This window comes from Fukomys damarensis, unplaced genomic scaffold, assembly GCF_012274545.1.
Source record: "Fukomys damarensis isolate Sample0158 unplaced genomic scaffold, DMR_v1.0_HiC HiC_scaffold_30, whole genome shotgun sequence".
Taxonomy (NCBI): Eukaryota; Metazoa; Chordata; class Mammalia; order Rodentia; family Bathyergidae; genus Fukomys; species Fukomys damarensis.
The window spans coordinates 31,114,538-31,133,849 of record NW_022900942.1 but is presented as its reverse complement, the minus strand read 5'-3'; the positions used below and the strand labels follow the sequence as shown (position 1 = coordinate 31,133,849).

General features: G+C 36.1%; 1 protein-coding gene across 1 annotated transcript in view; it reads right to left on the bottom strand.

The window, feature by feature from the left end:
- The window catches only part of Mbd2 (methyl-CpG binding domain protein 2), a gene marked incomplete at its 5' end in the record, with an annotated part of 64,313 nt that overhangs the window by 10,041 nt on the left and 34,960 nt on the right, over positions 1 to 19,312 (bottom strand). The window contains 2 exons of the mRNA XM_010619719.3: positions 10,262 to 10,439; positions 11,717 to 11,807. Of these exons, the coding sequence (XP_010618021.1) occupies positions 10,262 to 10,439; positions 11,717 to 11,807 (269 nt within the window). The remainder of the gene's footprint in view (positions 1 to 10,261; positions 10,440 to 11,716; positions 11,808 to 19,312) is intronic.

Genomic DNA, 19,312 nt, shown 5'->3' with positions numbered 1-19,312 from the left:
ACTCTCCCATAGCCAATAAAAGAGCAGAGGTCTTAAGCCTACAACCACAAGGAATAAGTTCTGCAACAATTGTGTGAGCTGGAAAAAGAATCAAGGTCCAGGACAGAATGCAGTCCAGCCAACACTGATATTAGGCTTATGAGATCCAAGCAGAGAATCCAGATGCTGAACCAATGAACTGTGAGCTAATAATTAGTCTTGTTTTAAGCTTCAACACTGTGTAGATTTGTTACGAAGTATTAGAAAATACAAATACCAATGAGTAAAAGATTATCAAATATTTTTGAAACATACACATTTAATATGTGAGATATTAATGTAAACATAATATTGGCTACACAATTAGAGAAAGGATAACAATTTTATTTGTGCTCATTTGTTTTGAACATGTATTAATTCAAAAAGGAATGTCTGCTTAAAAGTTTCTGTTAGGGATTCATTGAGAGAGGAACTGGAAAAACAACTCCTTTCACAATAGCATCCAAAAAATTGAAATACCTAGGAATCAATCCAATGAAAGAAATCAAAGACCTCTACTCTGAAAACTACAGCACTCTAAAAATAAGAGATCGAGGAGGGTATAAAAAAATAGAAAGAGGACCCAGCATGCCAGAGGAGACCAGCATCAGCTCACAACCCTCTGATAGGCCCGCCCCTTCAGCCCAGCATGCCAAAGGAGCCCAGCCATGCAACACAGCAGTGTTCATGTCCCCTGCACCCTCCCCACTCCCACAAACAAGAGAAAGAGGGCCTCTCTGAGGCTCCTAGATGAAAATTGAAGCCCACCGGAAAAGTGAAGAAAATCTGCGATAAAGGCACGGCACACCACGGGGTGTGGACCAGCACCTCATATAGGAACTTGGTCTAACTTCAGGGTAAAGACAGCTGGAACCTGCAATAGAAACTTGCAGAGTTCAACCCAGCAGGTGGTCAGAGATCTAAACTTGGGCCTCACACAAAAAAATCAACCTGAACCTCAGGGGAGACAGCTGCTGGCTTGCTGAGATTAAATAACTTACATCTGCACACTCTTGACCATGCTGTCTATTGTATCAACAGAGGCACACCCTGAAAGAGGCCCTCTACTTCCATTTGTATTTTTTATTTTTAAAGAGTAATATTTTTCAGTTATCTTTAATCATTTTAAAAATTTCTTTTTCTTTTCTCAATTTTTTTCTCTTTTAAACTTCTTTTTCTTATCTTCTTTTCTTGCTATCTCATTCTCTCTCCCAACTCGATCTCCTACCCTACCTTTTTCTTTCTGTTCCTATCCTAATTCAAATTTATTTTCTTTCTTTTTCTTTTCTTCCCTTTTGCCTCCTCTAAACTGCCATTAGTTTTAAAAGAAAGTGATTACAGTCTCTAGCCTCCATATTCTGTTCTTTTGTTCTCTTCTGGTGTATATTTTGTTCTGTCTTCTCTTCTCTTCAACAGCTCCCTAGAGTTTGTGTGATCTTCCTGTGTCCTCTGACCTCACTTCTAATCTTTCTCTATCCTATCGATCCCTCCCTCCCCAACTCCTTTTCAATCCCCATCCTGAAGAGTAAAGTTGCTATACTGAAGAGTTTATTCAATCTAAATATATTTTGGGCTGGTCCTCAATTTTGATTTCATTTACACGTTAAAAGAGATTAATAACTACCACAAATTGTCATTTTCTAAGCTGTGCTTGATGCTACAGTGTTGCTGACTGCATGACTTGGGCTAAGGTGTTCTGATTGATCTAATCAGTTGCCCTCCCTGGTATAATGAAAATGAGATTGCCTCAGAGTCATTAGAGACTCAAAACCTAAAGACCAGCTATATCTGGAAAATCAAAATATTAACCCACGAATTAAACCAAGGACAGGATCAATGACAAAAATAGAAATGAGAAGACATTTAAACAAGACACAAACACAGACTTCCACCTCACTGAAGGTAAACTGTGGGGGAAATGAGGTAGAAAATTCTGACTGTCAACCATTTGAACAACCTGAACCAACAGCACACGAAGTAAAAAAACAGATAAATAAGGCTCTAGAAAAATTCAAAACAGAAATAATTTCCCAGATAACCACAGAGATGGTGAGAAGAATGAAAGACATGATTAGAGAATCTAGAATAGAAACATTAAAAAAATAAAAACATAGATGAGCTCAGGACCATGATGGAAACCATGAATGCCCAGCAGGAAAGAAATGGAAACCTTGAATGCCCAACATAGGAAAGAAATGGAATGCCCATGAAACACATTCAAACAGATATCCAAGATACTAAAACTACAGAAAACCTTCACAGCAGGATGAATGAATGTGAAGACAGAATTTCAGATACAGAAGACAGGATTGCAGTCAGTGACCATGAAAAGAGAGACCTTTTAAAAACAGTAAGAGACCATGAAAAATCAATCCAACAACTCTTAGATGATGCAGAGAAGAATAATGTAAGACTGATAAGAAACCAGGAAGTAGTAGGAGAAAGTACAAATGACATTAAAAAAAAAAAAACTATTCACAGAATTGATGACAGAAACCTTCCCAAACAGAGCAAAACAATTTGACATACAGATAAGTGAGGCATATAGGACTATAATTAGCCATGATCCAAAAAAAATTTATACCTAGACATGTAATAATCAAGATCCTGGAACCCAAAAGAACAAAAAAATACTACAAGCAGTTAGAGAAAAAAAAAATCACATGCAAAGGAAAGCCCATCAGAATCACAGCAGACTTTTCAACACAAACTCTCAGGTCAAGGAGAGCCTGGAGTGAGGTATTTCAAGTCCTAAAAGAAAACAACCTCTAACCTAGACTGAAGTATCCTGAAAAACTATCTTTCAAAATTGATGGGGAAATAAGATACTTCCATGACAAAGAACACCTGAGAAATTTCATGAACACCAAGCCAGCACTCCAAACACTTCTAAAAAATATCCTGGAAAAAGAAAATAAAGACCACAACTCCATAATGACCAACAGGGTAAACATACCAGGCAAGGCAAGAAATTAAAGGGAGAGAGGGAAAAATAAAAAAGCCAACAGCACAAAAATAACATGACAATGAAAAGTCAATACATAACAGTTATAACCATCAATGTCAATGGCCTCAATTTACCAATCAAAAGAAAATAGGCCTCAAAATGGATAAAGAAGCAAAATCCAACAATGTGCTATATAAAAGAAACCCACTTAATCTACAAAAAAATTCATAGACTGAGAATAAAAGGATGGAAAACAATTCTCCATGGGACAGGAGCCCAGAAAAAAGTGGGGATAGCTATCCTATTTGCAGACAAGAGTAGATTTCAAAAAAAAAAAAAAACTAACTAAGAGAGACAAAGCCACTACATCCTTGTAAAGGGAACAATACAAGAGGAAAAAATGAGTTGGAAATATGTGTGCACTGAATACTAATGCCCCCAACTATATAAACATATTAATGGATACGAAAAATGAAATAAGCACTAATGCAATTGTAGTGGGGGACCTAAATACTCCATTGACACAAACAGACAGATTGTCTAGACAAAAATTCAGTAATGAAATTACAGAACTGACCCAAGTCTCAGAACAAACAAACTTGGTACATCTCTACAGAGTGTGCCACATCACAATATCAGAATATACATTCCTTTGGGCTGTACATGGTCCTTCTCCAAAATAGACCACATGCTAGCTCACAGAACATACTTAAGCAAATGCAAAGGAATTGAAGTTATCTCCTGTGTATTATGAGACCATGATGCAATTAAACTGGAGATCCATAGGGTAAGAAACCGCAAGAACTTCACAAACACATGGAACAACAATTGGGTCACAGAGAAAATTAAAAAAGAAATTATAAACAATTTCTACAATTAAATGATAATGCCAGTACAACATACAGGAATCTATGGGACACAATGAAAGCAGTTCTACAAGGGAAATTTTATAGCAGTAAATGCCCACACTAGGAAAACAGAGCGAGCTCAAACAAACAACCTAATGCTTAACATTAAGCTCCTAGAAAAAGAAGAGCAAGACAAACCCAAAACTTGTACAAGAGAGGAAATTATAAAGATCAGAGCAGAAATCAATGCAATGGAGATTAAGAGAATGATAAAAAAAAATCAATGAAGAGTTGGTTTTTCAAAAGAATAAATAAAATTGAGCAAACCTTATTAAAAAAAAAGGTAAAAAGCTAGGCATGGTGGCGCACGCCTATTCCCAGCACTCTGGAGGCTGAGGCAGGAGGATCTCTGTGAGTTTGAGACCAGCTTGGGCTTCAGAGTGAGTTCCAAGTCAGTCTCAACTACATAGTGAGACCCTGTCTCAAAAACCAAAAAAAAAAAAAAAAAAAAAAAAAAAAAAATTTAAGGCTCAAATTCATACGTTTAGGAATGAAAAAGATGAAGTCACAACAGGCCCAGCAGAAATCCAGAGGATCATCAATACCTACTTCAAAAACCTATACTCTAATAAAATGGAAAATACAGAAGAAACTGACAGATTCCTAGACACAAATGAACTTCTGAAGTTGAATGAAGAAGATATAAAATGTGGAAATGCCCCAGTTACATTCAGTGAAATTGAAAATGTAATTGAAACATTACCAACAACAACAAAAAAGCCCAGGTCCTGATGTATTCACTGCTGAATTCTATAGGACATTTAAAGAACTATTGCCACTACTCTTTAAAACTCTTCAATGAAACTGAAAGGGAAGCAATACTTCCAAATTCATTCCTGGAAGCAAGTATTACTTTGATTCCAAACAGGAAAAGACCCAACCAAAAAAGAGAACTACAGGCCAATTCCCCTAATGAACACAGATGCAAAAATCCTCTATAAGATACTCGCAAACAGAATACAGAAGATCATCAAGATCATCCTGACAAAGTCGGATTTATTGCAGGGATGCAAGGATGGTTCAACATACATAAATCAATGAAAGTAATAAACTATATTAGCAGAATTAAAGACAAAAACCATATGATCATCTCAATAGATGCAGAAAAAGCATTCAACAAAACTCAACACACATTCATGATAAAAACCCTACAGAAAATTGGAATAGATGGTCTTTATCTCAACCTGATAAAGGCTATCTAGAAAAAACCAACAGCCAATATCATTCTGTGGTCAAAAGTAAAAACCTTCACACTAAAATCAGGAACAAGACAGGGATGTCCACTGTCATCACTCCTGTTCAATATCATTCTAGAAACATTAGCCACAGCAATGAGACAAGAGAAAGAAATGGAAGTGATAAAGATAGGAAAGGAAGTAGTTAAACTGTCACTATTTGCTGATGATATGATAGTCTACACAGAAGATCCAAAAACCTCTGCCAAAAGACTTCTAGACTTTATTGACAGATTCAGTAGAGTAGCCAGATAGAAAGTCAACAATCAAAAATCAATAGGCTTCTTGTACACAAATAACAGACTCACTGAGAGAGAAATTAGGGAAACAATCCCTTTTACAATAACATTCAAAAAAATGAAATATCTAGGAACCAATCTAATGAAGGAGACAAAAGACCTCTACTCTGAAAATTACAGCACTATGAAAAAAAGAGATAGAAGAAGATGGAAAGACATCCCTTGCTCCTGGGTAGGAAGACTCAACATAGTGAAAATGGACATACTTTCAAAGCTTCTTCTATACAGATTCAATACAATCCCCATTGAAATACCAACAGTATATTTCACAGAACTTGAGAAAACAATCCAAAAATTCATTTGGAACCAGAAGAGATCTAGAATAGCAAAAGGTATTCTAGGCAACAAGACATAGCAGGGAGTATCACAATTCCCAACTTAAAACTATAGTACAAAGCCACTGTGATAAAAACAGCATGGTACTGGCAAAGAAACAGACCCAAGGATCAATGGAACAGAAGAGCAGAAACAACATCTTTGGCAAAGGAGCCTCACTGGAGGAAAGATAGCCTCTTTAATAAAAGGTGTTAGAAAAACTGGCTTTCAATTTGCCAAAGATTAAAATTAGATTCCTATCTTTCACCATGCACTAAACTAAAATCCAAGTGGATTAAAGATCTAAATATCAAAACAGAAACATTAAACTTACTGGAAAACTAAATTAGGTAGAACTCTTGAACACACTAGCATAGGAGAAGACTTTATTAACAAATCCTCAGCAGCACGAGAACTTGCACAAAGAATCAACAACTGAGATCTCATTGTATTAAAAGGTTTTTGCAGTGCAAGAGAAATCACCAACAGAGCTAAGAGACAACCTGCTAAGTGGGGAAAAACTTTTACCATTTACTCCTCAGACAAAGGACTACTATCTAGAATATATAAAGAACTGAAAAAACTCATACCCCCTTAAACACAAAGACCCAATTCAAACATTAGCATTTGAAATGAACAGACATTTCTCAACGAAATAAAAGCAGCAAATAAACACACGAAGAAAGGTTTGACATCACTGTTCATTCAAGAGATGCAGATGAAAACAATACAGATTCCACCTCACCCCAGAAAGAATGGCTGCTATCAAATCAACTAACAACAACTGATGGCAGGATGGTGGGGAGAAAGGAACACTTCTGCATTGTTGGTGGGAGTGTATACTGATGCAACCGCTGTGGAAATCAATATGGAGATACCTCAAAGAGCTGGGATTTAGCCTAGCTATCCCTCTGCTGGGTATCTTTCCAAAAGAATTAAAAGAATCACACCACAGTGATATATTTGCACCATTGTTTATAGTGGCACAGTTCATAACAGCTAAAACTTGGAAACAATCCAGATGCCCATCAACTGGAGTCTGGATAAAGAAGATATTGGTTTTCTATAAAAGAGAGTACCACCCAGCCATAAAGAATGAGAAAGTAGAAACTTCTATAGCTAAATGGATATACATTAAGGCTATACTCTTAAGTGAAATAAATAAGACACACTTGAGTAAATACCAAATAGTTTCTCTGGTGTGAAAAACTAAAAGTATAAATAAGGTTCAAATGGTATAATTGTGAGTGTGAAATAGGAAGAAAATGGCTAAAGGGGAAGTGTGTAGGGGAGAAGAAAGGAAATATGTGAAAAAAGGAAAAAAATGGAAACAAAGTCTTTGTAAATAGGGAAGAGGGTGAAGGGAGGGCATGGTTGTGGAGAAAAAGCAAGAACCAAGACATATCATGTAAAGGTACAAGATCCCAATGATAAATGTAACTGTATTTTTTTGCTTTAAATGTACCAATAAACTTAATGGGGGAAAAAAGAAATAAACATCTATTTACTACAAAAAAAAAATGGAAAGATAACCCTTGCTCCTGAATAGGAAGAACCAATATAGTGAAAATGGCCATACTCCCAAAACTGCTTTGCAGATTCACTATAATCCCAACTGAAATTCCAAAAGCATATTTCACAGAACTTGAGAAAACAATCTAAAAATTCTAGCAAAAGTAATTTGAGGTAAGAAAAAAAGGAGTATCACAATTCCAAACATGAAACTATACTACAAAGCTACTGTGATAAAAAACAGCATGGTACTGGCAAAGAAACAGACCTAAGGATCAGTGGAACAGATTAGAAGATGCAGAAACAATTCCAGACACAGCCACCTCATCTTTAACAAAGGAGTCAAACACCTTCACAGGAGGAAAGACAGCCTCTCCAAGAAATGGTGCTGAAAAAACTGGGTTTCAATGTGCCAAAGATTAAAATTGGACTTATTTCTCTTACCATGCACTGAACTAAAATTGAAATGGTTCAAAAATCTAAATATTAAATCAGAAACACAAAACCTAATGGAAAAAGGTTAGGTAGAACTCTTGAAGACATTGACATAGGAAAAGACTTAATGAACAAAAACCTCAATTGCACGGGAACTAGCACAAAGAATCAACAACTGGGACCTCATCTTATTAAAAAGTTTCTGCACAGCAAGAGAAACCACCAACAGAGTGAAGAGACAACCCACAATGTGGGAAAAATTTTTAACCAACTGTTCCTCAGACAAAGGTCTACTATCTAGAATATATAAAGAACTTTAAAAAATCAGACTCCCACATTTAAACACCCAATCCAAAACTGGGCATCTGAAATGAACCAGACATTTCTTAGACTTGAAGTAGAAACAGAAAATAAATGTGAAAAAATCACATCACTGGCCATCTGAGAGATGCAAATGAAAACAGTGCTGAGGTCCATCTCATTCCAGAAAGAATGGCTTCTATCAAAACATCAACCAGTACCAGATGCTGGTGGGATTGAGGGGAGAAAGCAACCCTTCTCCACAGTTGGTGGGAGTGCAGATTGGTGCAATCATTGTGGAAATCAATACGGAGATACCTCAAAAAACCAGGATTAGGGGCTGGGGATTTAGCTCAGTGGTTCCACCACCTGCCTCATAAGCACAAGGACCCAAGTTCAATCCCTAGTACCAAAAAAAAAAAAAAAAAAAAAAGGATTAGAGGTCCCATTTGACCACCTGTATGAAGCCATCAACATTCCCATATGATTCAGGGAACCTCAGTCAATACCCATACTGACCTGGTGGAATCCAGGCTAATTCCATACTCACTCCAAGATAGAAAAGAATTTGTCTCCCAAGTGATTTGCTTCCTAAAGGGTAAGAACAATCCAAAGAGCTAGCTTCCCTTGGTTTTACATTTTATTTTATTTTTTTTAAAAATAAAGTTGATCGGAAATTCCATGTTATCAAGGTATATGAATACAAGTTTAAATTGTTTTACATCTTTGCAATAGGAATTACTTTAAAACCCAAGAGGGGCTTTCCAATTATAAATCTAGCTAGATTCATACAATGAGAAATATTTTATATTAAATTGTATAGATTTAGGGAAAAATACCAATAGAAATTATTTTTAAATTGTATGATTCATAAGTGCCATCTGCTGGTTTTATCTGGGAATAATTTTCCAGTACATCTTTGATTTACTTTCAGAAGATAAGATTTTGTTTTTTGGTACCAGGGATTGAACTTGGGTCCTTGCACTTGGGAGGCAGGCACCAGAACCAATGAGCTAAATCCCAGCCCTACATTCAGAAGACAAGAACAGTGAAATATACACAGTCATATTTTTAAAGAAAATATATTACAATATCATCATCATTATAAAGTAATGATCCTGAAGTTCATAAATCCTAGACAAGAATGTCTTTGTGGTTTACTACCCAGAATAGGTAGCTTCTCCTGAGCAATGCTTTGCTTATACCCTTAGGGTATTATCAATCTGAGCTGGATGTTTTCCTTTCATGATTTGGTGCTAAAAACTTAATTTGTGGCTCAGCTTTAGAATAAAAGATTTTAACAGATGCAGTTTAGGTTTTTTCTCATTGGTACTTTATTGTTTTACTCTTTGCTCTAGCTTTCCTCACTTGCTTTTCATCTTGTGTTGGTGTGTGTGTGTGTGTGTGTCCAAAGCCTCCTTAAATCTTTACTTGAAACAGAGTGAAATAGAAATAGATCTCTATTTATAGATAAATCTCTAAATTGAGCTGAAGTGAAGTAAACATCATCAATGTAACTAAATTAAACTCTGAAAACATTACTGAGCTTAAAGAAGCATGGCTATCATCTGCTTTAAAAGGGAAGTTTGTTTACACACAAACCAATGAAGGAAGCAATCATAAAAAACATGACTGAGTAAAAAGGGATCCTTACAGCAGAAATTCAGAAACCCAAATTGCAAAACACAGTACAAAATGATGTGTGTACAACTGATCTGTCCTTCAGACATGCTCATGATGATCCCCCTACTTTTTCAAAATGTGCATTATAATAAGTAGATTATCACACACGCACACACACACACACACACACACACACACACACACACACACTGTTTTCAGAAAAGCTCTGTGAAAGAAAAACGTAACTTCCGGTGGAGTCATCATTTAAAGATTGAGGAACCTTTTACAGAACCGCGTGGGACCAGAAGGATTTCAGACTTATTCAGATTTCAGAACATTTGCATATGTACAATGAGCTATCTTAGGGATGGGACCCACTCCTGAACAGGAAGTCCATTTATGGTTAATATATACCTAATTACAGCCTGAGGGTAATTTTATATGATATTTTTAATAATTGTGTGCAAGAAAAAGTTTCATAGCATGGGATTCTTCGTTGTGGCATCATGTCAGAGCTCAAAAAGTTTCAGATTTTAAAGCATTCGAGATTTCAGATTTTCAGATTAGGGATGCTCAACCTATACTAGATATGATGTTGAACTTAATGGGTAGTATAAAATTTCCCCCAGGCAAAAAACAAGCTTTTTAAAGTCATGTTAAACCGCTTACCTAATGTCTTCATCTGTGACAATGAAAGCTTTGCAGAGGGGTTGAGATGTGTTAAGCCATACAGCGGGGTTCTTCTCCACAGCAGCGGAGACTTGTCCTGTGATTGGTGCAGAGCTCGTGTGCAAAGCACTGGCAACAGCAGATAAAAGGGTCTCATCATTATTACCTGGACCAACTCCTGCAATAAAAAAGAAGTACTTCTTAAAGGAAAATTTCAATGTGCTGAGCAAGCCTTATGAGACTTACGACAACCAGTATTTTTGTGTTCAATTGTCATCATATATTTAAAATTAACCCCAAGCCAAAGCAACAAAGGATAATGTCATATTTGCTTAATAGATATTATATAGCAGAGAATTAACACTAAAGAAACTGTCACAAAAAGCTAAGCATTTTAATAAAACTTGAAAATACATTTTCACAAGCTTAAACTGTTGAAAAATTGGCCACATTCCTCAAGCAAGGTCAATTATTTTAATAGTATAAGTGCTTTATAAAGGCATTATGCTCATGTATCCCTATTGTTTCTCTTTATGATTTTTAAAATATATATCCAGCCATATCCAATGTTCATCTTGTTTCTCTTTAGAATAGTTTCTCTTTGTAACTTTTAAAATTATTTCTAGCAGTATCCCAATGCTTATATTGCTTCAAGAATTCAATGCAAACATGCTATACTTATGGCTTTAACAGCTTTTTCAAATACATAATATCAAGAATAACTGCACACTTTGACTATTTGCAAGAGACTGACACCACCATAAAATTTAAATGAATTGCTTAAAGTCCTAAACTTGTTTAGTTAAAGCAATAATTTCCAAAAATATAAAAGGATAAGAATGTTACTGTGAATTGTGAGGATTTTTGAGTAATCAACAGTATATCATGATTTAAAAACTGGAGTTCTAACACTTGAAAAATAGTGCTTCTGTAGAACTTGGTTTGCCATGTGATTTGACAAGCAGACTGTTAACTGAGTTCTCCACCCCAGATCCCACCAGCTGCTATTGCTGAGCCAAAGTACATGTTCCCACTGCTATTTATGGCAGTATTTTGTGGAAGGAGGGGCAGAAGGAAAATAGTTTTTTCAGTAAGAGGATAAGAGAAAGAACACATGTTGGGACCAGATGCTGCTTGTAAGCAGGAAGCTTGGGAAATCCTGTTGATTATCTACATTCAGTGCTGAAAGCAGTACATGGATTAAATCGGATGACAAACCTAATCTACAGCCAGTTTTTACATGGAAAAAATAAATCTCAGGTAATATACCACATAGAAGAATCCCTACAACATACAAGTTTTCCTCATTTATTTCCCAAGTTTACTATGACACAAAAGGGATGCCAACCAGCAAGGCACGTGATTCCCCTAAAACAAAGACCAGCATCTAACATAGTGTCTAGCACCATTATAAAGCCACTTATAAATATCTGCTCAACTAAACTTAGATAATACCTTGAAGACCTTTAGGTAGCTCCATGGTTTTTATAATTTGTTCTGTTACATCTGATGCACTAAGTCCTTGTAGCCTCTTCTCCCAGAAAAGCTGTAAAGCAAAATGTCACTGTTAATAGATACATTCTTGAGACAAGAAAGTAGCGCATCAATGCTGTTGAATAATGAAATTTAAATCATTTCAATAGCTTCCTATAATTTTCTCATCTTTTTTCCTTACAAGATAAATGATACTCCAAACATGATTTCAACACATCATAACTCTTTCCAGTGACATTACTCAAAAATGTTATTTTGTCATTTTATGCAACCTACTCAGTTGTTGTAGTAGTATGGATTGTTATATGCTATATATTCTATACAGTTCTTTATAAGGTATCTTCAAAGAACATAATTTTATTTTTAAAGAATTTATTTGTAATGAAATTTTAATGTTAAAATTTATCAGGAGGGAAAAAACATGTATTAACCCCTTTATCCAATATCAGTAGGGAAAGAGCTATTTCATATGGGTAAAGTTTTTGTTTCATTGGTCTTTTTTTTTTTTTTTTGGTACCAGGGATTGCACTCAGGACCTTGCACTTGCGAAGCAGCAGGCAGAACCACTGAGCTAAATCCCCTGCCCATATGGGTGAGGTTTTTGAGACACTGATGTTTAGCCTTTCAGCATGCTTTAAAGGGAAAAAAGGCCCACATTTTCTAAAACATCTTAGTACTACCTTAGTTTTTAGACTGGATGTCATGATTATGAGGGATTTTTCTCCCTGTGGCACAGGGCTTGGGTCACCATAGTCACTCAGCAGTCCTGGTCATTGATCTGGACATCCTGAGCACAATAAAAGGCTCGAAATGCCTTAGGGGACTACTGAGGTATTTAAGTGTTTATTCAAACATTAAGTGGTCCCAGATAGTTATGCCTTTCTATATATATTTTTTGGGGGGTGGAGGGGTACCGGAGATCAAACTCGGGTCCCTGTGCTTGCAAGGCAGGTGGTGGAACCACTGAACTAAATACCTGGCTCTATTTTATATTTTGGGGGGTACTGGTGATCGAAATCAGGACCTTGCACTTGCCAGGCAGGCAGTGGAACCACTGTGGCCCTATTTTATATTCTTTTTATACTTTAGTCTTTTTTCTAGTTAGCTTTCACTTCTCATTAATTTCACTCATCCATTCATCATACATTTACTGAACTCTGATTATGTGCTATGTTTGGTCTGTAGATGCAACAGTTAACAAGGTAGAAATTATTCTTGTACTCAGGCCTTATTTCTTTTTTTAAACTGCTTCATATTTTCAGGTTTACTGAAGATAAAGATTTTTAAGGACAAAAGGATTATACAGAACATTCTGTCTTCAATCCTAGATAGCAGGGCCAGGCACACAGTTGTTACTGCAAAAACGTCTGTGTTAATGACTGGAAATGGGAGCAACTGGACTCAGCATGAGGACATGACAGACATGCCAAACGATACTGAAAGCCCAGATTGATACCCACAAAATGTATGACTCTGAACATGTTCTATAACCTCTTCAGAAGCTTCAATTTCCTCGTCTATAAAAGCAGGAACAGTGACTATCCCTTAAGATTATTGTAAGGATTGAAAAAGGCAATTCATGTAAAGCACATCCCACACAGACATAAAGTTCACTGAATTTACTTTAACCAAATTTTGGCTACCCTTGGGGTGTTTTGGGCTTATGTTCTGACTTCTGGATGTATATAAAATATCAGATAATTGCCTTCCAGACAAATGAAAAGATACAGTAGTATAACTATTTATGGCAGAACAGTAATACTATATACCCTTAATGCTAGCATCAAGTGTAACCTGCTACAAAATGCTTAACGGTCCTCCGCAGGCCTTGGTATATGGAATCATCTCCTATCTATCCCCACATAACAATAGAATATGTGGTCAATATGAATAGGTCAACAAGATGACATGAGTACATAAATCACTATGTAGACAAAGGTATTAGATGAGAGTAATAACTATGGGATGTGATAAATATCCCATGAAATGCTATCTGCTTTCTATTTACTCTTAGGTAGACAAATGCCATCTTTGCTTTGAATATTACAGCCACAAAAAACAAAACAAACCTGGTTGAATTTCTGATTGATGAATGCAGAACCCATTGGTATACAAGTGTGTCTATGTGCATTCATACACACATGCATATATTCAGTCATCCCTTTGTATCTGTGGGTTCTACATATAACTGACTCAACCAGCTACAGTGGATAAGCTTTCTTTCTTGTCATTGTTGCCTAAATAATATAATATAACAAAAACGTCACATTGTCTTAAGTATAATAAATAATCTATAAATGATTTAATGTAGAGAAGATGTGCATAAATTATATACCAATATTATACTATTTTACATAAGAAATTGGGCATTTATATAAGAATTGAACATTTGTAGATTTTGGTACCATTGGAGAGTATTGGAACCAATTCCCTGAGGATACCAAGGGATGACTCTATATATAATTTAATTTGCAAAGATAAATAAATACAGCCAAAAAAAAAAAAAAAGAAACAGCTGGGTTTGGTGGTGTGTGCCTGTATTCCCAGCACTTGAGAGGCTGAGGCAGGAGGATCACCACAAATTTAAAGCCAGCCTCATCTTCACAGTGAGTCCAAATCAGCCTGGACTACACAGCAAACTCTTCTCTCAAAAACAAAAACAAAACATATGCAAACATCAGAATTATGGACAGATATGACTGCTAATATTTTACTCCAATATGAGATATTTTAAGATAATTTTGAATCTATCATTTTTAATTAACTTTTAAATGTATATCATTTAGAAGAAAAATTATACAAGTTAGAAAGGAAAATTTTGCAAAATCTTGGTCTGAAATGTGGGTGCATGACTCTAGATTGTATCAAGTACCCACACACGTCATCTGACATCCCTCAGCTACAGCTAAAGTCAGAATCTGATATGCACAGATGGATTTTGCACATATTCCTTCATTGCTAAAAGCAGTGTCACCAGAGTTCAAAAGCAGAAAAGATTAAATTCATATGCCAATAAATGGTTGTGTGTGTGTGTCTCTATGGAAGCCAGTCAGAGATTGGGGATGGGAGGGAGTTAGAGAAAGGGAAGGAGTTTAATTTGAGAAAAGAAAACATTAATAGTTCAAAGTAACTTACCCCATCCTTTCTAGTAGGCACTCAAAGCTAATAAGCCCACCTTGTTTCACTGAGAACTAATGAATCCTCCATAAGATAAATCTGTTCATATCTCATCATGTTCCTAACTCATCTTTCCCTACATCTAGTTTTTAAGATGCTTCCCTGTTTTATCATTTTGAGTGATTAAGAGGGGGTTCTTTACATTTAAAAAAACTTTCAATGTACATATAGTGGCCATCATACTGAAAGCAGATAGTCTTTTCTATATTGCTTGATTCAATTAACATGATATTCTAAAAAGACAAAGCTATATTGATGGTTGCCAGAGGTGGGGTGGAAGAAGGGTCTGACAACAAAGGATCAACACAACGCACTTGTCTGGAGCGCTGGAATTTTACGCTCATGTTTTTAATAAGCACACACTTACCCAGTTGATATAACAACCATCCCCCCTGTTCTGGCCTGTTCAAAGGGAATGGTCAATCCACACCACCATCTCCCTTCCCCCAATCTCATTTCACTCAATCGGTTCATCCTCTTTTCTATTCAATTTTCACTAAATGAATTCTAAGACAGTCCCTCTTCTCCCCAAATTCTATGAATTTTTTTTTCATTTTTTCAGCCACTTTATGGCTCCCAATGATTTGGAGAGAGCAGAGCATGAGGAGGGCTTCTATTGCCTAAATTTAAGGTTTCCCAGACTACTAACTTATGAACTCCAGAGTTTTACTACATGATTGTATTTACCTGGTGTTCTTCCCAACCATCTCAATTCCAAAGACAATGATACTCAAATGATTAGTCTCTCCAAATTGGGAATGTGTCTCCTTTATAATAGCCTCCTATTCTCTGTCAGGAATACTTCATAAAAACCATTCCTATCCATCCCAATCTACCTGCTGAAAATCTGATCTCACCCGCCTAATCCAATGGCTTTCTTGGATTAATCTTGCTGCCTTATGTAACAAGAAGGTATCAATAAATACAATACTAAAAAATAATAGTTTAATGTTTGGAGAAACTATCAAACTGTGCTTCTGTTCTGTTATTTGCCTTCTCAAATCCCCACCAACCAGACTCTCTAAGTGCTTCCAGTATCTGCTCTCTGTCACACTCCAACATATTAAAAAATTGGACAGCTTCCATGTGTGCATCACTCTGTACTACCAAGAATCTAGACATGCACTACCCAGTATACCAGCTGACTGAAGAAGAAACATAGGATGGGTATAAAAGTCATCTAGAACCACAAGAGTGCCACCCTAAAGCATTGGCAATATGGCAATTCATCTTGGGAGAAAGTACCTTTCTAATCTCCTACAGCTCAGGACTTACTAATCACCTCATCTACAGCTACCTCTCTTCATAGTTCTCATAGTGACTACCTTCGGGGCATAAGAGGAAATACAGCTGCATGTACTTGATCTATCTTAGTTTTCCGGAGAGCAAACGTGGTGATACATCACAAAAGCTACTTCTTTGGTCAGTTGAGCAAGCAAATGTTTACTGAAAGAAAAACTAACCCAGAACACATCTGTAGCACTTTCAGCTTTTAATTGCTATGGATTTAACTTAGATTTTGAGGATTTGTTTACTTGCCTTATGAAAAATATTCAAGAAACACAGATTCTCTCTCTCTCTCTCTCTCTCTCTCTCTCTCTCTCTCTCTCTCTCACACACACACACACACACACACACACACATCCTAACACTTCCTCACAACCATTTGCCAACACATACAGGTATTTTGATGTTCTAAACTGAGGCTAATAATCTTTATTATTATTAATCTCCACCTCCCTAAGTTTATTAACATGTACTCCAAACAGATTTAACCTCTGTTGGGAGGTCAGAAAAAAATGGTTTACAATAAAAAAGTAATTAGAGGATAAATTCAAATTCAATAAATATTCTTTGAATGCCCACTACATACAAAGTATTTTGCTGGGCACAGGAGATGGTTGTTAGTATAGCAGGTAACTATTGCCTTCAAGGAGCTTTGTTTGGCAAAAAGCAAACAAAACTTTACATGACAGGTTGCAATAATGAAGATGCAAAAGTAACCTTAATTTGAGACTCTAGGACGGTTTTTAGAAAGAAACACCTCTTGAAAAATATGTAAGAATATGCTATATGCATACACAAGAGAAAAACTACCTCTAGTCAAGAAAGTAGCTTAAGAAAATCATGTTTCTACATGATTTTACATAGAACAATATACAAAGTGGCTTATAATAAATGTATATTCTGAAATTCTGTCCCATAGATCTAGGATTAAGTAGCTTGCTGCATTTTATTTCTTTATAAGCACCTTAGGTTACTCTGATCCTGGTATAAATACTTCATTTGATTGGGGGTTAAAGATTGGCAGTGGATACAAAATAACATTAATAGTAATCACCAAGATCTCCAAGTTTTAATACTAATTATGCCAGATGATCTAAAAATATATCTCATTAGATCTCTTCCTTGAAGAAGACTGGAGGATGGTATTTGCCTTCGTATTATTTCACTGCTGAAGGACATTATGTTGAAGGTTATTTAAAAGTCAATGTAATTGTTCAGGTGTAGAGAAAGGACTTATCCAAAGTTCTGTTTTGTAGTGAGACTATGCCCAGAACATCCTGATGACACAGGAGGAAGAGAGGAAGAAGGAACTATTACTTAGCCACCGTGCCTTTTTTTCCTATAGGCCTATTACTGTGCTAAGTGTTTTAGGTACAGGAATTCAGTTACTTTTTGCTACAGCAGTTTGGAAGGGTTATTTATCACTCCTATTACAGGTAAAGAAACTGGAGCTTGGGGAGGTTAAGTAACTTAACAAATGTTATACAGCTAGTTGGTGGAATAGACAGATGATTAAACAGTCGTGCTGTTAACAAAAATTGTGCAAAAGTATTTACATGCTTGGTTCCATATCTTAAGAATACAGGCATCAGATCCTACTATTCAAGAGGCTAATGACAGATCAATAAGTGCTAAGAGGCCAGGGATGTAGCTCAGTGGTGCTGCTGCCTGCCTCACCAGCGCATGGTCTTGAGTTCAATACCCAGTACCAAAAAAAACAAAGAAACAATAAGTGCTAAGAAATTATCAAGTTATTCTTAATTCACTTCAGTATAAATATCCATTTCAGGAAGCATAAGAAATAAATACTGTGTCACTTAGCAATCCTAGACAAATTATGCCTGATGTCTGCCTTCTCCTGATGCAGAGTTAAGAGTCTAGGCTGGTGATATATTTAGCTAAATCTCATAAAGAGATTTAAGGACATACCAAACTGTAATTTGAGGTAATTCACATGATAAAACCCTCCAAAATGGTGTTATATATATTTTCTGCAAGTTATTTTTCTTAGACCTCAATGAAAATGTTAACCACACTTCATGCCAACATTTCTTTCAGTGGATGAAAATTAAAGATTGAGATCTCTTCTCTAAGAAAATACTTCCAGGTAAGTGACAGTAACAATATATGGGGGAAAGTGTTTCATAAAATGGAAGGATGGGAAGATTGATTTACTAAACCTACGTAACTCAAGACTTTTCAGTACTGTTAAAGATTAATTACATTAACACTACTTGTCATGACCACACTGAAAAGTATCTATATCAAATATACCAGCATTACTTTCATCCACCATTATATTCAATTTGAAAAGCATTGATGTATCTGTTCAGTGTTTTTAAAAATCACGTGCCACAAAGATATCAACATTTCATGTTTACTCATGACCTCAACTTGACAATCAGCTCTAAGGATAGGAATTTCTAACTTCTGAGTAGCAGAGTGAATGGGATAGGAGGAGCTAAAATTCAGACCAAATCCTGTGGGGGCCTTGGCCAGAGGTATACAGAGATGGATATGCAGAGATAAGGGGCTTTTGGAGCCAGAAGCCTAAAACCTATAAAATGCATGGATAAAGATTTAAAGAGAGTCTACTGGGCCACAAGTCAGTATGCTCAAAATGCATTGCCTTAAGAAGTGACGTTCTGGCCTTTGTCTTCCCCATACTTCTCCATCATTTAATTTGGTCCCAAAGTCAGTCATTTAACAGACTATCCTCATCTTCCCCTGTTATTCCCTTGTCACCTACATGAGTCTTCCTGGTTCTATCAATGAAAGGCCACAGAGGCTTCAGTTCAGGGCTGTCCTTTGAGACTTTCTGACACTAAAGGCAGCCCCTCTGAGTCCTCCTGGAGTATGGATTGGACATTGACTCTAAGTAATCTTTCATCCTTTTGTGCCACTGCAACAAACCCACATTTAAATTCTTACATTAAGGGGAAAAGAATTTAATATACGGATAAATGAGGCACATAGAACTCCAATTAGCCATGATCAAAAGAAATCTTTACCAAGGCATATAATAGTCAAGATTTCAGAAATCCAACACAAGAACAGAATACTAAAAGCCATTAGAGAAAAGAAATAAATCAC